This window comes from Branchiostoma lanceolatum, chromosome 7 (genome assembly GCF_035083965.1).
Source record: "Branchiostoma lanceolatum isolate klBraLanc5 chromosome 7, klBraLanc5.hap2, whole genome shotgun sequence".
NCBI lineage: Eukaryota > Metazoa > Chordata > Leptocardii > Amphioxiformes > Branchiostomatidae > Branchiostoma > Branchiostoma lanceolatum.
This window is the reverse complement of record NC_089728.1, coordinates 16,083,945-16,109,346: the sequence shown is the minus strand read 5'-3', so window position 1 is coordinate 16,109,346 and position 25,402 is coordinate 16,083,945. Positions and strand designations below refer to the sequence as shown.

The 25,402-nt window shown below is 42.1% G+C and overlaps 1 protein-coding gene across 1 annotated transcript in view; it reads right to left on the bottom strand.

The window, feature by feature from the left end:
- Nucleotides 1-24,062, bottom strand: part of LOC136437892 (prokineticin receptor 2-like) — a 32,917-nt gene extending 8,855 nt beyond the window's left edge. Inside the window, exons 1-2 of the mRNA XM_066432462.1 lie at nucleotides 23,994-24,062; nucleotides 3,681-4,344 (exon numbers count right to left, since the gene is read on the bottom strand). Of these exons, the coding sequence (XP_066288559.1) occupies nucleotides 3,681-4,147 (467 nt within the window). The 5' untranslated portion in view covers nucleotides 4,148-4,344; nucleotides 23,994-24,062. The remainder of the gene's footprint in view (nucleotides 1-3,680; nucleotides 4,345-23,993) is intronic.
- Between the last annotated feature and the right edge of the window lie 1,340 nt (nucleotides 24,063-25,402).

Below are 25,402 nucleotides of genomic sequence, written 5' to 3'. Positions count from 1 at the left end.
AAATATAAATAATGATAATAATAGCATAGTTCTCAGATGAATTAGAAGAACATAGATATAACAAAAATCTGATGCAGTTAAATGGATAATAAAATAAGAGTATAGAATAAATTGTTAACAATGACAAAGAATGTTAATAGAACACAATAACATGCATTTTGATAGCATACTATTAACCAAAAATAGTACGTATAATGACTGAAAGACCTTTATTGTGCATTCATGCCCCGAGGGGCTAGGTAAAATTAAAGAACAAATTTAGGTGTGGTTGGGGTTGGGTACCCCCGGGTAAAAGATATTTTTTTGTTCAAAATTACGATTAAAAGTTATCATAAATACTGTACTTGACATACACATCTGCTGTGTTACGTTACGTTTTGAGGCGATTTATATTGTGATGCCTGGTCTTCATCGATGTCAATTGCGACGCGATAAGTATGATAAACAATGCAGTATAGGTTTCAAGATCTAAACAACACTATGATAAAATATGGGAATCGTCTTCCAAAGTTTTCTTTGCCCGGAAAAGATCTTTTAGTTAGCCATACGTATACATTCACATCGATTTTTTGCAGTTTCTTCGTACTTTTCGTAGCGCTGGTGATGGAAAAGAAAGCCCGCGAAAATCTCGGCATCAATCTCGAGAATCACGTACAAATTATGCACTGTCCTCGCAGACGTGGGGAAACCATTACCAAAAGGTCACCACCGTAGAACGCAGCAGAGCCTTGAGCTAATAATTCTGCGCGGTAGACAATTGAACATCCTCTGGGATCTCATTATCAACAGACCGGGAGCTTTTGCGGTTAAAAATTGAATCTTTTTTCTCGTAGAGGCGCATTATCTCTGGCTTTAATGTCACTAGGTATTAGTTAGATTGACGTTGTAGAAAGTCCTGTTGTACAAGGCGTATCTTTAAACGGAGCGTGTCACTTTGGTGCTTTCGGCTGTGTCAACGTGTGTGCATCAGAGATAAAAAGGCCATTTCTCAAGGTTGCCACATCCAATAGTTAAGGCTTATGAAAATAATGGTTATGGTTACGGTTATAGTCCTGTCAAGAATTAGGGTGGTAGGCATGGATTCTTTTTTTTTTTAGATTTCGTCCGAAGTGATCAACAAATGCAGTTTAAGGTATTGTTGAAGGGTGGCTGAGGAATTTTAGGATGTTTTTGAAAAAACCCTTTCTTAAGCTTAATAAGCCTTCCTCAACCTTATTTTTTTTCAGGTAGTACCTTATAGTAAGGTGATAATTTATGCAAATTAGTATGATGTCATGATTACGTCATCAAGATTTATAAGGCCACGCCCCTTTTTTTAGAAAAAACGCTCTCCTTGGCTTGTGCTTCGATGTTCATCAATATAACTTTGCAGGAATGTACATGGTAGTAAAACTTAAAGAATGATGCGTGTCTACGCGAATATTTTGAAATATCGATTTTTGGCGAATTTTTTTGTGTTATCAAACAAAAAAAAATCGGCAAAAATCGATATTTCAAGGCGTGGCCTTATAAATCTTGATGACGTAATCATGACATCATACTAATTTGCCTAAATTATCACCTTGCTATAAGGTACTACCTGAAAAAAAAATTAAGGTTGAGGAAGGTTTATAAAGCTTAAGAAAGGGTTTTTTCAAAAACATCCCAAAATTCTTCAGCCACCCTTCAACAATACCTTAATATCGTGAAACTGAAGTGCATAGGGACATTTTTTAACAACATATTGTAAATATACAGACATACATTGTAACGCACAAGCATATTGATAAACTAGACGAAGAAGTACAATGTTCACTAAACTAAACATTCTTACATTAACTGTTCAAAGGCGTCATCTGAGTGTGAAATAGAAAAAGTCTGCTTTTAATTTTATCACTCAGTTGTAAGATAGGAAATTCTATGTCAGCGGTCGCCCTCCCCCACCCCCCCAAAGGCAAGGATTGGCAGGTTTCTCTCAACACCTCTCACCACAAAAAGTAGAGTAACTCATAGATGGTCTATGTTTGGACACATCTTTAGAATACCACAAGACACGCATGCACAAAAATCCCTGGAATTTGCAATATCAGATACAAAGCACGCAAACGAAAACACTGTGTCAATCTACTCAGCATGCTGAAGGGAGATCTGAAGCACAGAGGGCGAGCCCACGCACTGGCATTTACACAGCATCAGCAATATTCTGTAGTCTTTCCCGTTTTAAGTAACAGCCTAAGGGATACGCCTAAGGGATACGAATGATTGATAGCTTATAGAAAACTACTCAACCGCTCACCAGGCACACCCTCGGTATATGTCTTAATACACAAAAGCCTACGGTTGTCACCGAGTACACCCCTATCTCGCTGTTTCAACGTTCGACCTCAAAAAAATAGACGTTAAATTTGAAACCTCTCTCCCTCTGTCTATCGACGATTTATGTGGCGTCGCGGTGGCGCAGTGGCAGGGTGTTTGGCCCGGAATCCAGAGGTCACGGGTTCGAAGCCTGGGTTCCCTGACTTGTCGCGTCGACGTTGTGCCCTTGGGAAAGGCACTTTACACGAATGTCCTCACTTTACTCAGGTGAAAATGAGTACCTGTCTCCGTCAGGGACATCTCTTAGGTAAGACGTTCAATGGAGGTCCCGTGTTTAAGGCGAGCCAGAGCTTGAGCACGTAAAAGAAGCCACCATACTTATCGAAAGAGTAAGGGTCCTTCCCGGTGTTAATGGATCAAATAAATCTATATAGATATGCAGCCTGTACTCTTCCGTACAAATCTGGTGTGGTTTACTGGGTATGCAATACAGGCAGACAGACAGACAGATTTGGGCTAATCAAGGCTTTGAGGACTTAGCCCGACAAGCTTTTCTCTCGAGGATACGTCCTAAGGGCTAAGTCCTTAATTCCTATTCACTGATTGAAGCTGGATAATCAAATGGCGGTACCTTAGAGATCTAAGCTCTAAGGGGGATATGAAAGGCTTCATTGACCTCGTTGCTTTGTAATATGTCCCTCAAAGATAATCAGTGCTTTGAACACGTTTGACCCAAATATCTAATCTTATATAAGAGAATTAAGGACAAGCAAGAGAATTAAGGACAACTCGATCAGAAGGGCCTAGAAAAAGACTTTTTCTCCGGCCCCACTTGATTCAACGTACTGACAATCATATCACAGTTACTGATGAAATGCTCTGCCTTGTTCATTGACAAGACAACTCGCGTTGTACGTACATGTTAGGCTATAAACATGTTTTCACAACTCATATCTCCCATATTTTGAGAAAACCTCCCAAACGTCTTTGAACAAAAAATTAAAGATCCAGTAAAAGAGGCGTTTTAACAGTTGACACGCTACGTAGGAATTTGTGATAGAAAAGCATGTCATAAAAGTAAAATAACTGACCATCTTTCTATAGCAGGTAAAACATTACTCAGTCTGGATAGTAAAGCTCAAAAATTGCTTTCGATAAAAGCTATTTGAGATAATAGCTAATGTTGCTTATCATAGAATAGAATAGAATGCTAGTAGAATGAAATAAAAAAGAGTAGTAGAATAGAACAGAATAAAAGAGAAGAGTACAGAAAAATAGAATAGAATAGAATGGAATCGATTATACATATATATATATATAGAGAGAGAGAGAGAGAGAGAGTTGAATAGAATAGAATAGAATAGAATAGAATAAATGAGACTGACCTGTGCACTGCGATGAGCAGTAGCGAGTTGGTGGACACGTACAGAGACGCCATCCGCAGGTAGTTGATGACCGCGCAGATGGTGTCTCCATAGAACCACGGCCGCTCGGCGCGCACCACGTAGTAGTCGATGATGAAGGGGACGCACACCACGGACACGATGAAGTCCGAGAAGGCCAGGTTGGCAATGAGGGCGTTGGTCACGGTCCTCATCTTCTTGTACATGATGATGGTGGCCATGAGGAGGATGTTTCCGATGCCGCATGTCACGATCGTGGCGACGTAGATCGTACCCACGAAGATGCTGGCCGCGAGGGAGTCTCCCCGGTTATAGGCCAGGTAGTCTTCGCCGATCTTGTAGCTGCAGTTGTCTTCGCTCTTGCCGTCTATGACAACGGCAGGCCCGTAGTCGCCGTACGTGTCCCAGATCTCGCTGATGGTGAGGTTTGTCTTCGCGGCCTCAGCCATGCTGACTCTGCAGACACTGTGGCGGGATGAGACCCTCTCTGGTAAGGAGAGGCTGAAGGATATGCTAATTTGCCAGGGAACACCGTGCGTGGTGAAAGCTGATCAAAAGTGTAGAGTACGTAGCCAGATTTGTATTCTAGGTCGACGTTGTTGACAGTGCCTTAGAAGACTTCCACACGCCTTGGTGGTCTGCAAATCTGTAAGGATTTATGAGATTGCCGTTAACGTCACGCACTTGTTTGCATAAGGGAATATGATACGCTTGCCTGAATATGGAAATTGCTGCCAGCTCTACGGGCTGCCTTTATATAATAGCAACATTTGCTCAAAAGATTTCCTCCTTTCCAAAAGAAGCTGAGACTATTGAGCGACCAAACATTTCACAAATTACTCAACAAATTTCCTATAAAAAGAACGAATATATTTACTTAACGTGTGTTCTGTTTTCTTTCAAATCATACTCTTATATCTTGCATCACTGATTCCAATTACGCACATCCAATTTCGGTCGAAGTACGCTCGCTCGGTGATCGCCATCTAGTTAAGGCGGCTTATCTACCCGTACGATATTGGTAGGCTTTAAGGGTGAAATAATATTGACCACAAAGCACATTTGTTCATCTTCTGGGTCTAACACAAGTACCGCTCCCGCTTAATAACTTATATCAATGAGATCGAGACTCAATCTCAAGTTACCACTCATCTTGCCCATAAACGTGGTTTAACAACACTCTCTGGCAAACATCTTTTAAGCCCCCGAAAATTGAGTCTAGTGATGGTCGATGCCGTGCCGTGCGTCATAGACAAATAGAGAGTCCTGCTATCCAGCTTTTCTTCGATCTGTAGTGGCCAATTTTCAACCACAATGTCAGATAAAAGTCTGAGAACAATTTACGGTTAGTTCCGATCTAACTAGCCCAGAGTACGCCTCCTGGCCACATACTGAATATCGCCAGACCCACAGGGCGGACCTAACAGGCTCATCAATAAATATTATCTAGGCATAATTCTACTCTCAAGATTTCTACCAGGAAGCAAGACTGACAACCGACGTGGATCTAGCGGTTTACCGCAGTTGTTAGTCTGGTCACAACACTCAGTGGCTAGATTGCTGGCGGAGTAGCCACCGTTGGACGTAACTGGCGGAGTAGCCACCGTTGGACGTGCACTAAAGCTATCAAGACTGGATTCTAGGCTAACGTGAATAAGGTGCTAGCAACGTTGATTCTTCTAGTCTCCGTCAGTTGATTCCAGTTGATTTAAACTGTCCCGTAGCTATATATAACCACGCTTTCTTGCCTTTGACATCTCCAATTTCCTGATGGCAGCCGCACAGCCCCTACACGGATTCCTGCTCTACCAGGAACGCAAATTCTGCACCAGAATAATAAATCACCCACTACTAATGACTGGCAAGGGACTACAAGTGCTTCACCCTTGCACACACCCCTACAAATCTCCGATTTACTTCAGAGGATAGACAATTGCAAGTCCAGCTGTTACAGACCATAACCACAGGAAATAATAACGCAAGAGTACTTTACTCAGAGCTGTGAACATTTATAATCTTAAAATAGCACCTAAGAACGCGCACCTGGACCAATACAATTTGCCACGCTGCTGTGTTCCCTATAACTGCTGATTTGATAGCCAACCTGCCGGGTATTACAGCCGTCATTATTGGATGTATCTGGGAAATCGAAAGCAAGCTTACCACAACAGATCGATTACATGAACGATTAGGCTCTTGATACCTCGTGAGCTTGAGCTTGACATTGGATCTAAAAATGCCACAAATTCATAAAAGCTTACTGCTTTAAATTCTTTACCTGTCCAAGCATCCAGCTGAGTCCTTATTGTGTGCTGAGTAGGAGTGATATTGAGTAATAGGATTTAGTAGAAATTGAGAATGATTGCCGTGGAGCTAGGTCCTTCACCGTATCTCGGCATTGATTGCGATTCTGGTGGGCAACCAACTTTAGATTTTGTTGGAGACGACGTTGCATTCATTGCCATTGAATTTAGAATGTATTACATAAGATTAAGGGAATTACATGAGCCATGTAGTTACAAACGACTCTCGGTGTCATGACCACACTGCCCTCATTCATCGTTTATGGCATCCGTCTACGTACCCTATCCGACCGATTTCTATATTCTCTCGTAACTAAAACGCTGTTGGACTAGACTAGAACAAGCGTGAAGAATGGAATTACTTTTTCATTACGACCAGTCCTGGTGATCAATAAACACTTATTTCGAAAACGTTCACTGTCTTCTAATCTTCAGCCGATTAGTTTATGCCTCCCACCCCACTAATCCTTCATGGTGCGAACCTACCTGTCACACTGTCTGACCTATTGCTACAATTGCAAGTACAGAGGATTCATATTTCCCACTAGAAGAAGTTGCCCAGATCACTGGTCATCCTAGGCCCATCAGCAAGTCGTATTTAACTCAAATTCTTTCACCTATGATAGCTGAGATTGTGGACATGTGTGCAAGTTGTCTCTTATCCTCCGATCAAGGACAGCGAGCTGTTTATGAGTCATTCAACATAATGCGACTAGTTAGATCTTAAGTAGCTCCTAGATCTTGCATGTCGTCTTGGATGTGTTATGTATGTGCACTCTTTTGATATACACTCGCCCTCATTCCATCAACATCATTCTACCTTTTGTTGCCAACTCGTGCTGTCTCACTCTGATCACATCCAATTAAGCATGCCATTTGTCAGTACTAAAATTATCATACTTTTCTCTTCGGTGCGATAGGGGCAAGACGTAGACCTGCCTACAGTCAGATACATATATTTCCATTTTACTGTGTCACAAATGGAAAATGGTTTCCGAAGTTCTGCAATTTATACATGTACAATTTGTATCAAGAAACTCTATTCAGAAACCTGGTCGCAAATATACAAATAGCACAAGAGACTCCCGTGTGACATCGAAGCTGGTTTTGCTTCGTTATCATTTCTGTTGTATTTCCGTTTCTTGAAGTTATACTCAACTGTCACACTGGTACTATCATCACATCCGTTCTCTTTTCAGTCAGTTAACCTTATATTACTACCGCCTCCGACATTCCACAGTTACTGTAACTATCGCCACAAGACAACCGGTCGAGCTGCATTATCATACTGGATGTGACTGTGAGATCGAAAGCAAGCTTACCTCAACAGTTCTAGTACATGGACGATTATGCTCCTGATACCTCGTGAACTTGACATTGGAACTGAGAATTCCACAAAGCCATCAAATCTTATTGCTTCTAATTCTGTCCTGGTATCCAGCTGAGTCCTTGGGGTATGCTGAGTAGGAGTGACATTGAGTAATGGGATTAGTAGGAATTGGCAAGATTGCCTGGCTAGCTCCTCTGCCAGGTCATTCGCGGTTCATCGACAACTACAATGATCACAATTCCCTCGACAACCAACCGTTTTTCTTCTGATGATGATTAGATTAAATTCATTGCCGGTGAATTTAGAAAGTATTACATGAGATGGTTAGTATGCCAGATAGTTGCACACGCCACTGGGTGTTATGACCAGACTACTTCCATTCATCGTTTAGGGCATGCTTTTACGCACCCTATACGACCATCTATATTGATAATGACCCGATCCGACCGTTTTATATATTCTCTCGTAATCAAAACGTTGTTGGACTAGATTAGAACACGAAAAAAAGATGGAATTGCCTTTGAATTACGACTAGTACTGGCGATCGATACACCCTTACTTGGAACAAGTTGAGTTCTTTCTAATCTTTAGCCGGTTTAGTTTCTGGTCCCCCTGAATCCTTCATTTTGCGATCCCATCGTTTACCCGGCCATGCTGATCTATCACTACAATTCCAAGTGCAGGAGCTTCGTTTTTGCCAATGGGAGGAGTTGCCCAGATCGCTGGCCATCCTGGCCCCATCAGCAGGTTTTACACGTGTATTTGGCTCAAGTTTTGATCCCTCACCTAAGATAGTTGAGACTGTATGAATGCGTTTAAGTTGTCTCTTATCTTCAAGTGGAGGATAGGGAGACTTAAAGCTTACAGAAGTTTTACAATATATATATGTACATTTTGTACAAAGAAATTATAACCAGAAATTTAGTCACAAATACACAGAGCACTAAAACTCCCGTGTGGCATTAAAGCCGGTTTCGTTTTGTGCATCCTTTCTGTTGTCTTTCGTTCTCATCCCTCGGAATTGCACTCGACTGGCAAACTGGTTCTAATACCTCATCTGTTCTTTTTAACCTTATATCTCCAACGACTCCGACATTCCACGGTAAGTATTGCTACAGGACAACGGGTCGAGCTGCATCTCATCCCACAGGGGCAGCAGGCCAACCGTGAGCGATTTGCTCTCCGACACGGTAAGACCTTTCCTACGAAGGGCAAAATCGAATATTTGAATTTCATCCTTGTGTGATGGAAATATGCCTTGTGTGAGCGTCACTCTTTTGTTCTGTCTTGGATAGGGCTTTTGAAACCTAACCCATTAAACGGGGAAGTCAGTGTTCCTGGCCTACTGCCTACTCCGCAGCTTTATCTGTTTCAAAAGTTTGGCAGTAGCAGTTACATTCTTTACTATACATCAGGCAACGCTTCATCAGTGCATTTGTTCTCCCACCCCCGTCACATATATCTACACCACGTATAGCTCGTCCATACCTACCTACACGTACTTTTGCATTTGAAGTGGAAAGCTGTCCATTTACATGATTATTCGTTATTAGTATTCTACTGATGACTATCACGCGCTCAGACATATGGATTTACAAGTAGCATGCACGCCTTCGATTTAAGATAGACAAAGAGAGCTTGTCTCCATATAGGGAACAGCCCCTACTGTGTTGTGTAACTGTAACTAAAAGCTAACAAGACTGGAATGTTGGCAGGGTAGCCACTAGTTGTAAGTGCGCTAAAGCTAACAAGACTGGATTCTAGGCTAACGTGGATCTGGTGCTAGATACGTTGATTCTGTTATTCTCCATCAGTTGATTCTGTCAGTTTTGGATGATTAAAGCTGTTCCTTTGTTTCTGACGTCCCAAAAATCCTGAATGTAGCCGTAGCCCCGAGATGGATGGCTTTACTACAAGGTACTCAAATACCGTAGAATGAATCTCTCTCTCTTAATTTAAGATGACAGACCGTAACCACAAGAACGTGATTTTAAGAGCACCTTGCACAAATCTGCGTACATTTATAACTCTGAAGTAGCAACTAACAACACACACCTGGGCCGATTCAATTGCCACAATGCTGATTTGATAGCCCCCCCCCCCCCCTGCAAGATTGCTGAAGTCAAAAGTGACAGTCAACATAATAGGATATGACTGGGAGATCGAAAGCATGCTTACCACAACAGATCTAGTATATGATCTATTATGCTCTTGATACCGCATGAGCTTGACATTGGATCTAAAAATACAACAAATCAATCAAATCTTACTGCGTTAAATCGCTCATGGTATTCATATGAGTCCTTAAAGGAGTGAAATTGAGTAATGTGATTAGTAGAAATTAACAAGATTGCCGCGGCTAGCTCCGCTGCCAAGTTATTCATCGTGACTTGGCAATGATTACGATTCTCACGGGCAACCAACTTTAGATTCTGATGAAGACTAGGTGAAATCCATTGCCAGTGAAGTTTGAATGTATTACATAAGATTGCTAGATAGATGCAAACGCCACTGGGTGTTGTGACCAGACTACTATCACTCATCGTTTACGGCATGCTTGCACGCACCTAACACTACCATCTATGATGATGATGATGATGATGATGACCCTATCTGACCATTTTCTATATTCTGTCAAAACCAGACTGTTGTTGTTTGACTAGATTAGAACGAAGAAAGATTAAAATCGCTTTGGAATTGCAACCAGCTCTGGTGGTCGATAAACACTTATTTGAAAAACAGTGAGTTCCTTCAAATCTTCAGCCGGTTAGTTTATGGTCCCTTCCTTAACCCTTCATTGTGTGAACCCATCTGACACCCTGACATGCTGATCTATTGCTATAATCCAAAGTGAAGGTGCTTCATATTTCCCAAAGGGAGGATTTCCTCAGACCAATGGTCATCCTGGCCCCATCAGCAAGTCTTACTTGGCTCAAGTTTCGTTCCCTCACCGAAGATAGTTCAGATTGCAGGCAAGTCGTCTCTTGTCTTCCAAACGAGGACAGCGAGCTGCTTAAGAAACATTCAGCATCCTAAATCTTAAGTAGCTCCTAAATCTTGCACGTCGTCTTGGATTTGTTTTATCAGTGCGCACTTGAATAATACACACTTGCCCTCATTCTAACAGTATCATTCTAACTTCTGTAACAAACTCGTGATGTCTCCCACAGATCACGTCCTATGCTATTTGTCAGTGTTGGACTTGTGCTTTGCTGCTCGTTGCAATGGAGCAAAATGTACAATTTCTTAGAGTCCAGATACGTTTATTTTTATTTGCGATGCCTCAAATGAAACATGTTTTCAGAAGTTTTGAAAGTTGTACATTGTACCTTTTGCATAAAAAACTCTAGAAATCTAGTCGCAAATATACACATAGCACTAAAGACTACCTTGTGGCATATGTAAGGTGGTTTCGTTTCGTTATCCTTTTTGCTGTCTTTCGTTCTCATTCCATGGAAATTTACTTCTACTGGCTCTATCGCCACATCTGTTGTCATTAGCCAGTTAACCCTATATCTCTGACTCCACCGCCTTCGATATTCAACAGCATCTATTGCCTAAGGGACAACGGGTTGAGCTGCATCCCATACTAGATATCACTGGAAGATCGAAAGCGAGCTGACCACAACGGATCTAGTACATGAACGATTATGCTCTTGATACCTCGTGAGCTTGACATCGGATCTAAAAATGCCACAGCATCATAAAACCTTACTGCTTGTAAATATGTTCTGGTATCCTGCTGAGTCCCTAAAGTGTGCTTAGTAGGACTGATATTTAGTAATGGGATTAGCGGTCATTGGCAAGATTACTGTGGCTAGCTCCTCTGGTCGTTTATCGTATCTCGGTAATAATTCTGATTCTTGCGGGCAACCAACTTTAGATTCTGGTAGAGACTAGGTTAAATTCATTGCCAGTGAAGGTAAAATGTATTACATGAGGTGATTGTATCACATGAACCAGATAGTTACAAACGACGCTAGGTGTGATGACCAGACAACCCACATTCATCGTTTATAGCATCCGTCCACCCTATCCGACCTATTTCTATAATCTGTCAGAACTGAAAATTTGTTGGACTAGATTAGAACTAGCACGAAGAAAGATTTAAATCGCTTTAAAATCGCAACCAGCACTCTTGATCGATAAACCTTTATTCAAAAAACATTGATTTCCTTCTTATCTTCAGCCGGTTAGTTTATGCAAACCCGCCTGTTACCCTGCGGGGCTCCTCCGGCTCCTCCGCGACATCTTACCTACTGTGGACCCCAGACAGTTCGGGAACCTCAGAGGAATTTCCACAACCCACTGCTTGGTAGACATCCTTGACTTTTTCTTCAAAGGCGCAGAGAGGAAGCAATCTGTCGGTAACCTTGTACTGACAGATTTCAGCAAGGCGTTTGACAGAGTCTGTCACACGACAGCTATCACAAAACTCGTACAAATGGGGGCGCGGCCTTCCCTTCTGCCCTGGGTATGCAGTTTTGTGTCGGGCCGAAGACAGCGGGTACGTTACCAACATGGACTATCACACTGGGAGTCACTCTCCTGTGGGGTGGCTCAGGGAACTCTGCTAGGGCCTTTGATCTTCTTGGCCATGATCAACGATGCTGGGACACTAAACAGCGACTACTGGAAGTATGTCGATGATCTAAACCTGGGGGAAATCCGACCGGTCTACTCACCTTCAACCATGCAGAACAACTTACACGAGTTAGACAACTGGTCAGAGAGAAACCATATGCTGCTGAATCCCAAGAAGTGCAAAGTTCTACAGTTTTGCTTTAGGCAACGACCACCACCTCCCCCAGTCCTTACATTGGGAGGCCAAGCACTCACTGTAGTAACACAAGCCAGACTTCTCGGACTTCAGATCCAGTCCGACCTGGGATGGGACTCACAAGTGGACAGTATGGTATCAAAGGGGAGCAAGCGCCTCTTTCTGCTGTGCCGATTGCGCCGAGCTGGCCTTCCGACAGAGGACCTGACGGCCATCTATTCCGGGTATGTTCGACCGCTCCTTGAGTATGCAGCCCCAGTTTGGAACGCCGCCCTCAACAACAGCCAAATCAACAGACTGGAACGCGTTCAGAAACGTGCCTGTAAGATCATATTGGGTCGCCAGTATACCTCGTATACGGACACACTGAGAGGATTAAATCTGCAAACTCTTTCTGACCGCAGACACGACCTCTGCGTGAACTTTGCAAACAAAGTGAGACAATCGCCACGTTTCTGTTCCTGGCTACCTCCGACTCGAGGTGAACAGCACGGCAGACTGTTGAGGAACTCACTCCAGTACTCTCAAGCCAGAGGTACTAAACGTTACACCACGAGTGCCAAACCTGCGCTGGCGCAACTCCTTGGCGGACAAAAACTCTGATCTGTTACTCCGGCTGGACATTAACCTTGCTTTTAGTAGTAATGTCGAACTGAAATCTAGCTTTTAATTGTATTAGTCAACGATCATTTGGACATATGAACTGTTATCGTCTGTTGTACATAGTACTCTGATCGTGTCGACTTTACTGTATATGTGATTGTAAGCTGCGGCGCAATTCAGTATCTATACTGCAATGCCGTTTGTTCTCATGTGTTTTTTTATCAATAAACCATTCACTACTAATCCATTGCTACAATTCCAGGTGCAGGGGCCTCAGATTTCCCAATGGGAGGATTTTTCAAGACCAATATTTATGGTTATCCTGGCCCCATCCGCAAGTCTTACTTGGCTCAAGTTTCGATCCTTCATGATAGTTTGGATCTTCCAAACGAGGACAGCGAGCCGCTTAAGAAACATTCAGCATCCTAAATCTTAGGTAGCTCCTAAATCTTGCATGTCGTCTTGGATGTGCTTTATCAGTGCTCACTTGAATAATACACACCTGCCCTCATTCTAACAGTATCATTCTAACTTTTGTTACAAACTCGTGATGTCTCCCACAGATCACGTCCTATGCTATTTGTCATTGTTGGAATTGTGCTTTGCTGTTCGTTGCAATGGAGCAAAATGTACAATTTCTTAGAGTCCAGATACGTTTATTTCTATTTGCGGTGCCTCAAATGAAACATGTTTTCAGAAGTCTTGAAAGTTGTACATTGTACATTTTGGATAAAAAAAAGGAAACTCTACTCAGAAATCTAGTCGCAAATACACAAATAGCACTAGAGACTACATTGTGGTATGTAAGGTGGTTTCGTTTCGTTATCCTTTCTGCTTTTCTTTCGTTCTCATTCCTTGGAAATTTACTACTACTGGCTCTATCGCCACATCTGTTGTCATTAGCCAGTTAACCCTATATCTTTGGCTCCACCGCCTACGACATTCAACAGCATCTATTGCCTAAAGGACAACGGGTTGAGCTGCATCCCATACTAGATATGACTGGAAAATCTGAAGTAGCTACTAACAACACACACATGGGCCAATACAATTGCTATGCTACATTGCTGATTTGATAGCCCACCTACCCACGATTGCTTAAGTAACAGTCAACATTACCGGATGTGACTGCTCACATGAACGATTATGCTCCTGATACCTCGTGAGCTTGACATTGTATATAACAAATAACAAAGGGCAATAAATCCTTACTGCTTCTAGATATGTTCTGGTATCCAGCTGAGTCTTTAAAGTGTGCTGATTAGGAGTGATATTGAGTAATGGGATAAGTAGAAATCAGCAAGATTGCTGTGGCTAGCTCCTCTGGTCATTCACCGCGTCTCGGCAATGATTACGATTCTTGCGGGCAACCCACTTTAGATTCTGGTAGAGACTAGGTTAAATTCATTGGCAGTGAAAAGTAGAATGTATTACATGAGTTGATTGTATCCCATGAACCAGATAGTTACAAACGACGATAGGTGTGATGACCAGACAACCCACATTCATCGTTTGTGGCATCCATGCTCCTATCCTCCCTATTTCTATATTCATTCTGTCAGAACTGAAACTTTGTCGGACTAGATTAGAACTAGCACGAAGAAGGATTGAAATCGCATTCAAATCGCAACCAGCACTCTTGATCGATAAACCCTTATTTGAACGACATTGAGTTCCTTCTAATCTTCAGCCGGTTAGTTTATGCAAACCCACCTGTTACCCTGCGAAGCTAATCTATTGCTACAATTCCAGGTGCAGGGGCCTCATATTTCATAATGGGAGGATATTTCAAGACCAATGGTCATCCTGGTCCCATCAGCAAGTCTTACTTGGCTCAAGTTCCGATCCTTCATGATAGTTAAGATTGTAAGCACGTTGTCTCTTATCTTCCAAACGAGGATAGGGAGACGTTCAAGAGACATTAAGCATCCTGCAACTAGTTAGATCTTGAGTAGCTCCTAAATCTTGCATGTGGTCTTGGATGTGTTTATCAGTCCGCACTCTGTTAATACACACTCGCCCTCATTCTATCAACATCAACATTAATCTAATTTTTGGTGCCAATTCGGGGTGTCTTACTCGAATCACATCTACTTCAGTATGCTATTTTTCAATGCTTAATGCTGAAATTATACTTTGCTATTCAGTGCGATAGAAGTGAAACGTAGACTTTCCTATTATAAGATACGTATATTTCTATTCGCTGTGTCGCAAATGTAACATATTTTTGAAGTTTTGCAATTTATTCAGTGTACAGACTAGGAAATTTAGTCGCAAGTTTACAAATATCACTAGAGACTCCCGTGCGGCATTAAAGCTGGTTTCGTTATCCTTTCTGTTTTCTTTCGTTCTCATCCCTCGGAATTGCACTCGGCTGTCAGACTGGTTCCATTACCTCATCTGTTCTTTTTTGGCCAGTTAACCTTATATCTCCACCGACTCCGACATCCCACGGTAACTATTGCTACAGGACAACGGGTCGAGCTGCATCTCACCCCAAAGGGGACAGCAGGCCAGCCGTGAGCGATTTGCTCTCCGACACGGTAAGACCTTTCCTACCAACGGCAAAATCGAATATTTCAATTTCATCCTCGTGTAATGGAACTGTGACTTATGTGGGCTCGATTCTCCTGTTGCTGTTTCGGATAGGAATTTAGTAGGGTAAACCCTCTGTTAACAACCTATGCATCATTAAATGGGGAAAATCAGACTCGCTGTCTCGCTGCCCATTCCGGCAGCTTTGTCCACTTCAACAGTATTGCAGCAGCAGCAGCCCGTTTATATATTAGGCAAAGCTACATTTATTGCATTGCTCTCTCATCCCTGTCAAATACTCTTATATCTTCATACCTTGTTCATATATATATATGTCGACAAGAACTTTTGCTCATGAAGTGAAAGGTTGGCAATTTATAGGATAATTTGTTATTAGTCTCCTGTTGATGATGATTATCACGCGTTCAAATATAAGAATTTAGTAGTGGCATTAACGTCTGCGCTTTTCGATAGCGATGACCTATCTCCATATAGTGAGCAGACCTTACTTTGTCATGTAAATGTCAGTACATAATTCAAGTATTCACCACGGGATTCTTGGGTAAATCCTGCCTGCTTTTCACCAATGGCGTTGAAGATATGTAATCACAGTTTCTACTCGTTAATGGCTTTTACAACTGAAACAGTCCCATTGACTAAGCCTTCTGGTGCTGTTTGATTTGCAAATTTTGTCGCTTTTTGCCTCGGGTAATGCAACTATTATCATATATAGTGCTACCGCTGATACATGGTCAAGAAAAGACGGTAAGAGTATCTCTTTAAGCATACACTCGAAGGGCTATAATGCAAACCAGTATGACCCTTGCCCTTAAACTGCGTAGGGGCATAATTCGTCTTTTGCTAAATGGGCTATCGTATTCCCTGCCAACACAAGGTATCGCTATCATCCCAAGGCTTGCAAGAATAGTTTTTCTGTATTCCAGTAACGACATGAAGGGACTACGTGCAGCACATTTCCTTACTATCTCAAGACGTCCGTCAAGTAGACCTGAGATGCTCTGCTTTAAGGAGGCGACGTCATATACGTGAATCGTAGTCTTATGCTTATCCGCAGAGGCACACAAAGTGACAGGCCAAGGATGGTGAAGTAATCTCACATCAAACAGCCCATTTTCTGGTATATAACACTTTCTATGAGACACGTTCGTCAGCTTCAGCTTTCCACGTGTGGCCTAGAAAAGGAGACGAGTGCGTATGGGCTCGTTTCCTTCGCTCCTTCCTTTATATAGATAAATCATGACATCCCTTGCAAAGCTAAACAATGAACAGGGTTTGCCTAATCACAAGCAAGCGATGCCGGCAATTCCTTGTTTTCGTGCGTAGTTGGCAATGTATTCGCGACTCTCGTATTCAAAATTCTTTTTCTTGGAAATTGAAAGTCAATAAGTTCGTTTGGCCTTCGGGTCGGAATGAATAGTTATCGTTGCATGGTGCGTACGTCACTCCTGGCGATTTATTTAATTGTTCATTGATCCAAGGAGATCCAATGCAACACTGTGTAATGATATTCATTACCATGGACTTAGCAACATCAGAATCAAATACGGCGGAACCAATTATCACAACCTGCGTTGATATAGATAAGCATAGATTATGGTAATCCATCGAATATGTACAGAATGGCTGTACTAACCATGCCACCTTCATCCTGTGACAGCATTACCTAACATATTCATCAAAAATGTTAGGTAACACTGTCAAAACCAAAAAGTAATGGCCAATTGTTGAATATGATGCCCTTTTTAACAAGGGAATAGCTTTGAGCGGTACATTTACGAGTCTCAGACCATGTGGAGAAAATGTTGGGTCAATACTCGGATAAGACTGTCAGATCAATGAACACACTGAGCAACCCGAAGGGGCTTAATTGATCTTAGCATTTACCAACACCATCCGCTCCTTCGTTGCCAAATGTAAATATTCACTGAACGACTTGATAAGTAAGTCAGCATCTTTCTTTATTATCCATCCTCTCTGAAACGATGGTAAGCATTACAGAAGGTTATATTTTCTATATGGCTATGGTGGAGTGTCAACAGCATAACTCAATAAGCTGTTGATGTACGTTCATAATTTTGGGTAGGTGGGCAGGTATTGGGAAGACGAGGGACATGTTCAAGAATCGGCATTCTGGGCCTTCTTTGCTAAGATAGGACTCCCATATTTTGACTAATCTGTGTTATTTGGATAGACAGGAATATCAACTGATGTAGTATATGCAAATGAGGACATTATTTGCAGAGTAAATTAGTAAACGCTAGCATCATTTGGGTAGGTATGGGGTCGTTGAACTGGATTGATACCGGAGGGACTTCGATCATAGTTTTAGCAGCGTGGCCGTTTAAGTAATCCACTTAGTATACACGTCGACCTGCACCAATGGTAAACCCAGCCTCTACGTGCCCAGTACTGCATGACCTTCACAGCAGCTCAAGCGTCAAATAGAAAACCAATACGCCATTAAACGGTCTTTTGATGGATTTATTGCATCCTCCACTGGCAATCTCCTTCTCCGTGGACGTGAAACAGTTTACCATTTCCAAAAGGTTAGCAGTCACCCTAGAACAAGATGTCCATTTTCTGCACCAGCTTCAATGACGAAACGCTCAACTTCAAATGAAAGGTCGCCTGTCTTCTCAGTGTATCCAAGAGATAAAGACAATGATAGGGTAGATGCGTTGAGAAGCGTGAAATGCCAAGGCGGCAGTCAGGGCGATGAAGACCGGATTTTGTTATTAACCTCGAATAATCGTTTCGACATATGGCTTAGCCGAGGGAGACAATATGGCATCAAAATATGCCTATCGCGCCTCCAAAGTTCAATTAGAATCCCAGGGATTTTGCTCTTTGTTGTGACATATACAATGTTTACTTGTCTTTTTGTCTGTATCATAACCATAGGCTTGCTCCAACTAGCTAATGTATGCTGTCATTTTGTCCGTTCAAATCAAGATGAACTAATATAAAAGAGGGGAGCAATGAGCACCGTGTCCTTTGTTTTATTTCATTTCGTTTCATTTACATAACTGTATTTTACTTTACTCTACTTTACTTTACTTTACTTTACTTTACTTTACTTTACTTTACTTTACTTTATTTTACTAAAATTTACATCACTTTAATTCAATTCATTCTATTCTGCTCTACTTTATTTTATTTATCCTATCTTAATCTATCTTATTTTATTTCGTATGTTTTATTTAATTTTATTTAATTTAATTTTATCTTATTTTTCTTTGTTTTACTTTATTTTATTTATTCTGTCTTAGTTTATTCTACTTTATTCTTTCTATTCTATTTCATTTCATTTTTATTTTTTTCCATATTGAGTTACATTTTTTCCTTTTTTGAATTGCAACATAGCAATTGTGGCCTTTTAAAGTGAAAATGCTAACAGGGCTGCAGGCTCTACGCAGAACCTTGCATACATCTTCCACCCACCTAAATCCTGAGTACTATGTACATTCGGCCATGCGTCTTCCAAAAAAGGCAGGAAAGAGCCACTTAGAGAACCGCTGCAGCGTGTTAGGAGTATGGTAAGTAGGGATTTCCTGTTCATTTGCTTGAAATGCTTCTTCACTTCATGGCTGCACTCCTTCGAAGGTCGCGAGGGACAGCCATAATTTGCGCAGTCTTGTATATGGCCGCTTAAAGTTTGTAAGTAGGTGGCGTGATTAGTGGAGTGGGTAGTGACCTTGCTCATGGAACTAGACGCCGTACGTTCGAATCCCAGCTGTGTCGCTCACCGGACATGCACGCTACCGTAGTTGCAGTCCCTAGGACGAGACGTTAACCCGTAGTCCACTGTTCATTGTTAAAGTTAAGTTAAAGTGACCCGGGCGTCTTGAAAAGACGCATCGGGGTGGCGCCCATCTCCATTTCTATAGCCCTTGGGCCACACACATTGTGCAAGTCACTACAGCAGGGGGCTGGCCCGCTGGTAGTGATGTGTGTTTAACTTCCATACTCTTTCCCAAATGCTGAGTGCTAAGCAGAGAAAGCAGTATGTACCATTTTTAAAGTCTTTGGTATGACCCGGCCGGGGTTTGAACTCACGACCTACCGTGTGCAAGGCGAGCACTCTACCAACTAGGCCATTTCACCGGTAGTGTGACTGTTCATTGTGCTTGTCGAAAAGAGAATTTTCCAGGTACATGAACCTCTGAATATGGCGTACATAGTGTGACTGTCTTCTCTCACACGACAAGCAGAAGAATAGCTCGTCAGTGAGCTGAAACTGGATCGATATCACTTTCACGTTCTGAGTGACTGTGGTGATCTTTTTCATCCTACATTTCGAAGGTTATTATGACCTACCGAATGTCATCGTCTTGCAGTGATCGTTAGGTGTCAAAGCACTATTTCACCGGTTAAACTCAACAATACTGACCCACTTGACCGCCAGACAGCATAGATTGAACATTCTCTATAGCCCCTGTCACATTTTCAAGACCAACAGGTTGATGGCAATGGTTCCAGAAGGCACTGTGAAAGAAGTCGTCAAATTGGACCATCCGTTTGATAATGTCAGCGGATGCGTTTGACAAAGGAGTGGGCTAGCTTTGTTTTCATGGCTTTAAACGTATCCAGTGCAAATGTTACAAATATGCACTTGTACACTTTCTAAGACAGAATATCCTGAAGACATTGATAGGCTTAAAGGCTCTGATAGGCTCTCAGGCGACAGCAGTTTTCAGGTGGAAGAATTCGATCCCCTGGCTATAATTTCTTCCAAGCCATCAACCACTAAAATGTTGTGGTGCATCGTTTGTAAAACATAACAGATGTTGTGGAAAATGAACAAAGCATTGATGTTGCCTGTAAGTTGATTCATGTCAAGTCGTGAAGACTAGTGGCAGTATTTGGCACATTTCTTTGTCTCGCCGTGGTTTTACTGAAAGTTGTGGCGCGCGCATACACAACAACCATTAGGCCTTGTTACATCAATATAGGACGACACTTTTCGTGTCCGTGGAAATCCATCATTGTGAGGACAGCATGCGTTATATCACGTTCTTACACATCACACAAATTCCTTGGCGTAAATAACCAATTTCATCTATGTCGGATCCATGAAGACAAGAAGTCTATCACCAGACTGTGTAGGAGGGTTCATCAGACCAATGCAAATTGCACCCGGTTCCGACATGTTCGGGCGGCGGTTATTGTTATTGTTGCTCCCGTAGAGACATCAAATAAAGCCTCGGGAAAAAATGTTGTTTTTCCTGTTACCTGACCGACGCCCCTAGACAAAATCTGCCGACCCTAGCCTTTTTTTTCTGTCGATCGCTAAAAAAAAAGGGACATAATATTTTCGATCTGACATCTAAGTGGTGAAAATGTAAAATGGAATCCAGGTAATCATGCATATTGTCTTAAAGAATTTCAATATTTCATACACTTTTAGCCCTTAACAGTGTACCTTGGGTCCACGCGGACGCCAGCACTATATATTCTGTAATATTTTTGAAGTTTTTTGTCTGGTATTTTAAGTCATTGTCATCTGGAATGTTAGCACCATCCACGCTGAAGATCATTCCGTTTAATGTATTTACATAATTTTTATAACTTATTTTTATTTGGGGTCCACACGGATCCCAGCCGTTCTTTCGAATGGAATTCCTTTCAAGTATATTCCGTTTCTGCCTTGGTGCTTACCTTAATTCATTTTTCAGCACCAATCAGGAAAAAAATTATGTTTACCACTATAACAGCAATCACTGATTTTATGGACATAGGCCCTGAAAATACATGTGATTTGATATTTTCGGTGCTAAGTGTCAGCATAAAGTATTCAAAAATGTATGTTTTTTTTACTTTACTTCCTACTCTCACAACCGCTACTTATCTGCCAAAAATCATGAAGATCCATCAACGTTTTCGTCACTTTTTTTGCCTACATACAAACACACAAACATGCAACGTCCGCTGCAGTACTGTTTGAAAACGGAAGGTGAACGATATTTGTACTTGGCCTTTCTTCGCACAACCGCTACACACCTACCAAAAATCATGAATATCCATCAAAGTTTTCTTGAGTTATGCTCGTGACATACATACAGACCCACCCCTTAGCTGGAGTAACGGAAAACATAATCTTCTCGGCGAAGATAATTAAGGTAGTTGTATTCTGAAGACCTTAATTAAAAAAACTTGCAAAAAGAACTGTACATGTAATTCGGTCCGCGCGGACCCCGGGTCGACAGATTAATCAGTCCGGGAAAGTATACCGCTGAGGGTTCATTCAACATATAAAGGCTTCAAACAATTGATGTAGGAATGTGTAGTAAGTTATTTAACACTTCTATGGTCAGTTTAATAATACATTTGAGAATCCCCACCTACCGACCTTATTTCTTTCAGGACCGTAACCGGAAACACAGCATCTTTTCCTGAGGGTCATTTCTAAGCCAGACAGAGATGGATATTTGCCGCATATGACACCGGCATTATTAGTCAGATCACGTTCTCGCGCTACATGAGACTTCCCTTGACTAAATTATGAACTGAGAAAAGCAAACATGTCTGAAACGGGTGTCTTACGTCCATCCATCTAACCCTGACGGTAGAACTGGCAGCGTTTGGAAAAACACCAACCTGTCCATAGCAACAGATCCTTCTTTCTTTACTCAACGCGTTAATAATGCCAACGGTCTTTACTTAGGCTTTTTCAACCATTAACGGCTGAAAACGCGGCAAGTGGTAAAGTGAAAAATGGCCTATGCAAAAGACTAAAACCCCGCTGAAGTTCTGTCCCATTTCCAAAAAACGAAACATACAAATTCATATCAATAGAATGCACAAATGTATGGCTAAGAGTATTTTTACGCTTTGTGTCTTTTGATGCCTTTTACATTCTATTTTTCATTCCCACAAGCTGCCCGGCCGGGCCCCAGATTGGAAATGGGACTGAAGCATTACAATAGCTGAACATGGCTCCCGACCACTAGCCACCCAAGGCTGGCGGTAGGTCCGGATAAGTCTGACCAGTTTTAGTCAAATTTGACTCTCAAGCACGCCTTGACCACTAAAACTCCCAACCACCAGCCAACCCATTCCAGACATCTCGTCCACAGCTGAATATTTTAGAAAATCCAAAACATTCGGCTGGCGCAGCCAAACACCAGCCAACCGCGCCGAACACCAGCCAACCACATCCGACCAAGCCCCACAGCCCGATCGCATCCCAATCCCAACCATGGTCGGGAGAAGGTCGGGAGGCCATGTTCGGCTGTGTAACCGGGTATTTAATTAGCAAGCAACAACCTCGTCGCTATTTTTCTGAACCAATATACACAGATATGCAACACGTGCAGACTTAAAATCAATGAATTCGCGTGAAAGCGGACGCAAATCGCCGTCAGAAAATTCGAGTAATTTTGACAAACGATGGTCCAATTCCATTACCCCTGTTGGACGGTTGCCCTTTATAGATCTTCCTGTCCAAAAATTACAAGCGAAATATTAAAAAGGCCACGCGGTATGCATCAACCCAGTTCGACGATGGGACTTCCACTTTCTCATTAACCTACGAAAGAACAGAAGGACGTTTGATATCTGTAAAAAGATGATGGAAACTAATCACTATGGACGGTTAAAGGACATCTCTAATTGAATATGAGTCCTCCCAAAACGCAACGTTGAAATATATCACAGAGAAGAAGAGTGTAGCTTCGAGAAACGAGCCTGACATAGTCTGAGTGATTTGTCTTTACCGGTATGGTAAGTCTGTGACCAGAAGGCAAGGGCGAACGACAATGGCTCCCTAGCCAATGGCTAGATCTAGGGAACTGTAACGAAAAAAGACAAATCTGTTCTTGCTACTGCGCCCTTTCAAAATAACGTTACGATCCAACTCGCGACAGCTACAAAACCTTAAATCAAAATTGCTGCAAACATTAAACGACAGGCATGCAAACATGAAAATATAAAATACACCTGTTTGCTGGAAATCTTTAAAAAGGCGGTGTTTTTCACGCCTAAAACCAGCTCTTGTCTCCATTTGAATATTTTCAAAGGACTCACCAAAGCAAAATTCAAAAGGACGTAAATCGCCGTCAGAAAATTGGGGTAATTTTGGCTAACGATGGTCCAATTCCATTATCCCTGTTGGACGGTTGCCCTTTATAGATCCTACTGTCCAAAACTTACAAGCGAAATATTAAAAAGCCGCGCGGAATGCCTGGAGATACGGCCCAATTCGGCGATGGGACTTACACTTTCGCATTAACGTATGACAGAACAGAAGGACGTTTGATATCTGTAAAAAGATGATAGAAACTATCACTATGGACGGTTAAAGGACATCTCTAATTGAATCTAAGTCCTCCCGACACGCAACGTTGTAATATATCACAGAGATGGAGAAGAGTGTAGCTTCAAGAAACGAGATGCGGTCTGAATGATTTGTCTTAACCGGTATGGTAAGTCTGTAACCGGAAGGCAATATCTAACGACAATAGCTCCCTAGCCGTCTTATGTATCTAGGGAACTGTAACGAAGAAAGACAAATCTGTCATTGCCACTGCGCCCTTTCAAAATAACATTACGATCCAACTTGCGCCAGCTACCCAACCGTAAATCAAAATTGTTGCAAACATAAAATGACAGGCAATTAATGATTCGCTAAAATAGACCTGTTTGCATGAAATCTAAGGAAAGACATTGTTTTGAACGCCTAAAACCAGCTTTTGCCTCCATTTGAATATTTTAAAAGGACTCACCAAATCTTACAGGAGAGCCAGCACAACCGAAGTCCTAGCTGTGGGTTGCTCAATGCAAAATGTTCTTCCTAATGTTCACTGACGGTACTGGGAGAAATTTGCTCTGACGTCAGCTCAAACACGCTCTGCGATTGGTCGTTTTCTGGCTGATTGGCATTAAACCTAAAAGACCGCAGGAAAACGAAATCTGTTTAGCATACTCGTCTAGGAAATGGAGTTCAGCGGCTTAGCGAAGCGAAGGGTAGATAACACATGGTATTCTATTGAAGCTTTGCTCCGCCCCAGGAAGTCTATGGTTCTCCAAGGGTGATGAACATTTAGACACGTTCATAGCTTAACGCATTTGTTACGCAGTCATCTGTGATACGCTCGTTTTCCAGATAGAGGCGCCAACTGACGCAGCTTGAATAAGTAAGATACGGGGTCATTGACCTTTTCACACATTCAGGGCCTTCTCACAACGTTAGCTTTGCTCACAACCACTCCCCAATCATGGTCTGAGCTGGGTTGGGAGTCTATCCTATTCTAGCTCCATCCCACGATCGCACCCAAGCAGAATATGACTTTCGTGACTTAGATTTTTCAAAATTGATAGTCGGCTAGCGCAGACAACTTTTATATTTCAACAGACCTGTAGGCAGCTTCGCCGACCAACTCCGAACCACAGGTGACCTTAGGGCTCACACCCATCCATGGTCTGTTGCATTTTCGGGAGGCCATGCGTGGTAGGGGCTTAATTCCATGACATACATTGGCCAAGACAGCACTTGGAGGTCCCCAAACCTTCGCCAATACATCATAATATTATCCCCTCTATAATGGGCAATTTGTGAGGACGATGCAGTGTGGAGGAAGCTGCTTGGGAGATGGGGGAAACTTCGAAATACATGTAAGTCATATCACTGCACAAAAAGTGCGATTACCAATGGTGGTAAATGTCAGGTAAGTACAGTAATGGATGTTTTTGCATGGTCTTCTTCTCCTGAGGAACTCCCGAAAACCCTACTTGTTATCACTAAGAGGAGGAAAAGTTGTTACACCCATAATTAATATCTTCTTTGCAAAGAAACAAAAATGGTCTTAACTTTACATCCATTGCTTTACCTTCTTCATTGATAGTTTAATCTAGACCTTCCCTCATGAGCTCTCCAGATGGTGCATTGGAGGGCTCTATTTACTTTGCCATTGCACCAGATCCTCCGATTTATATCTCATATCAATGTTCCCCGCCAACATGCCATCTGCTTTAGAAAATAGAATTGGCAACAAGCAACCATGTCTCATTCGTCCTTCTTTTATTTATTTTGTTTATTTATTGGTTCAGCATGTACATGTCAGGGTTGCCCAACTAGCTGGAGGCTATTACTAAGGGCGAATCCATGTACGGTCATAGGATTGTAGGTTATGAA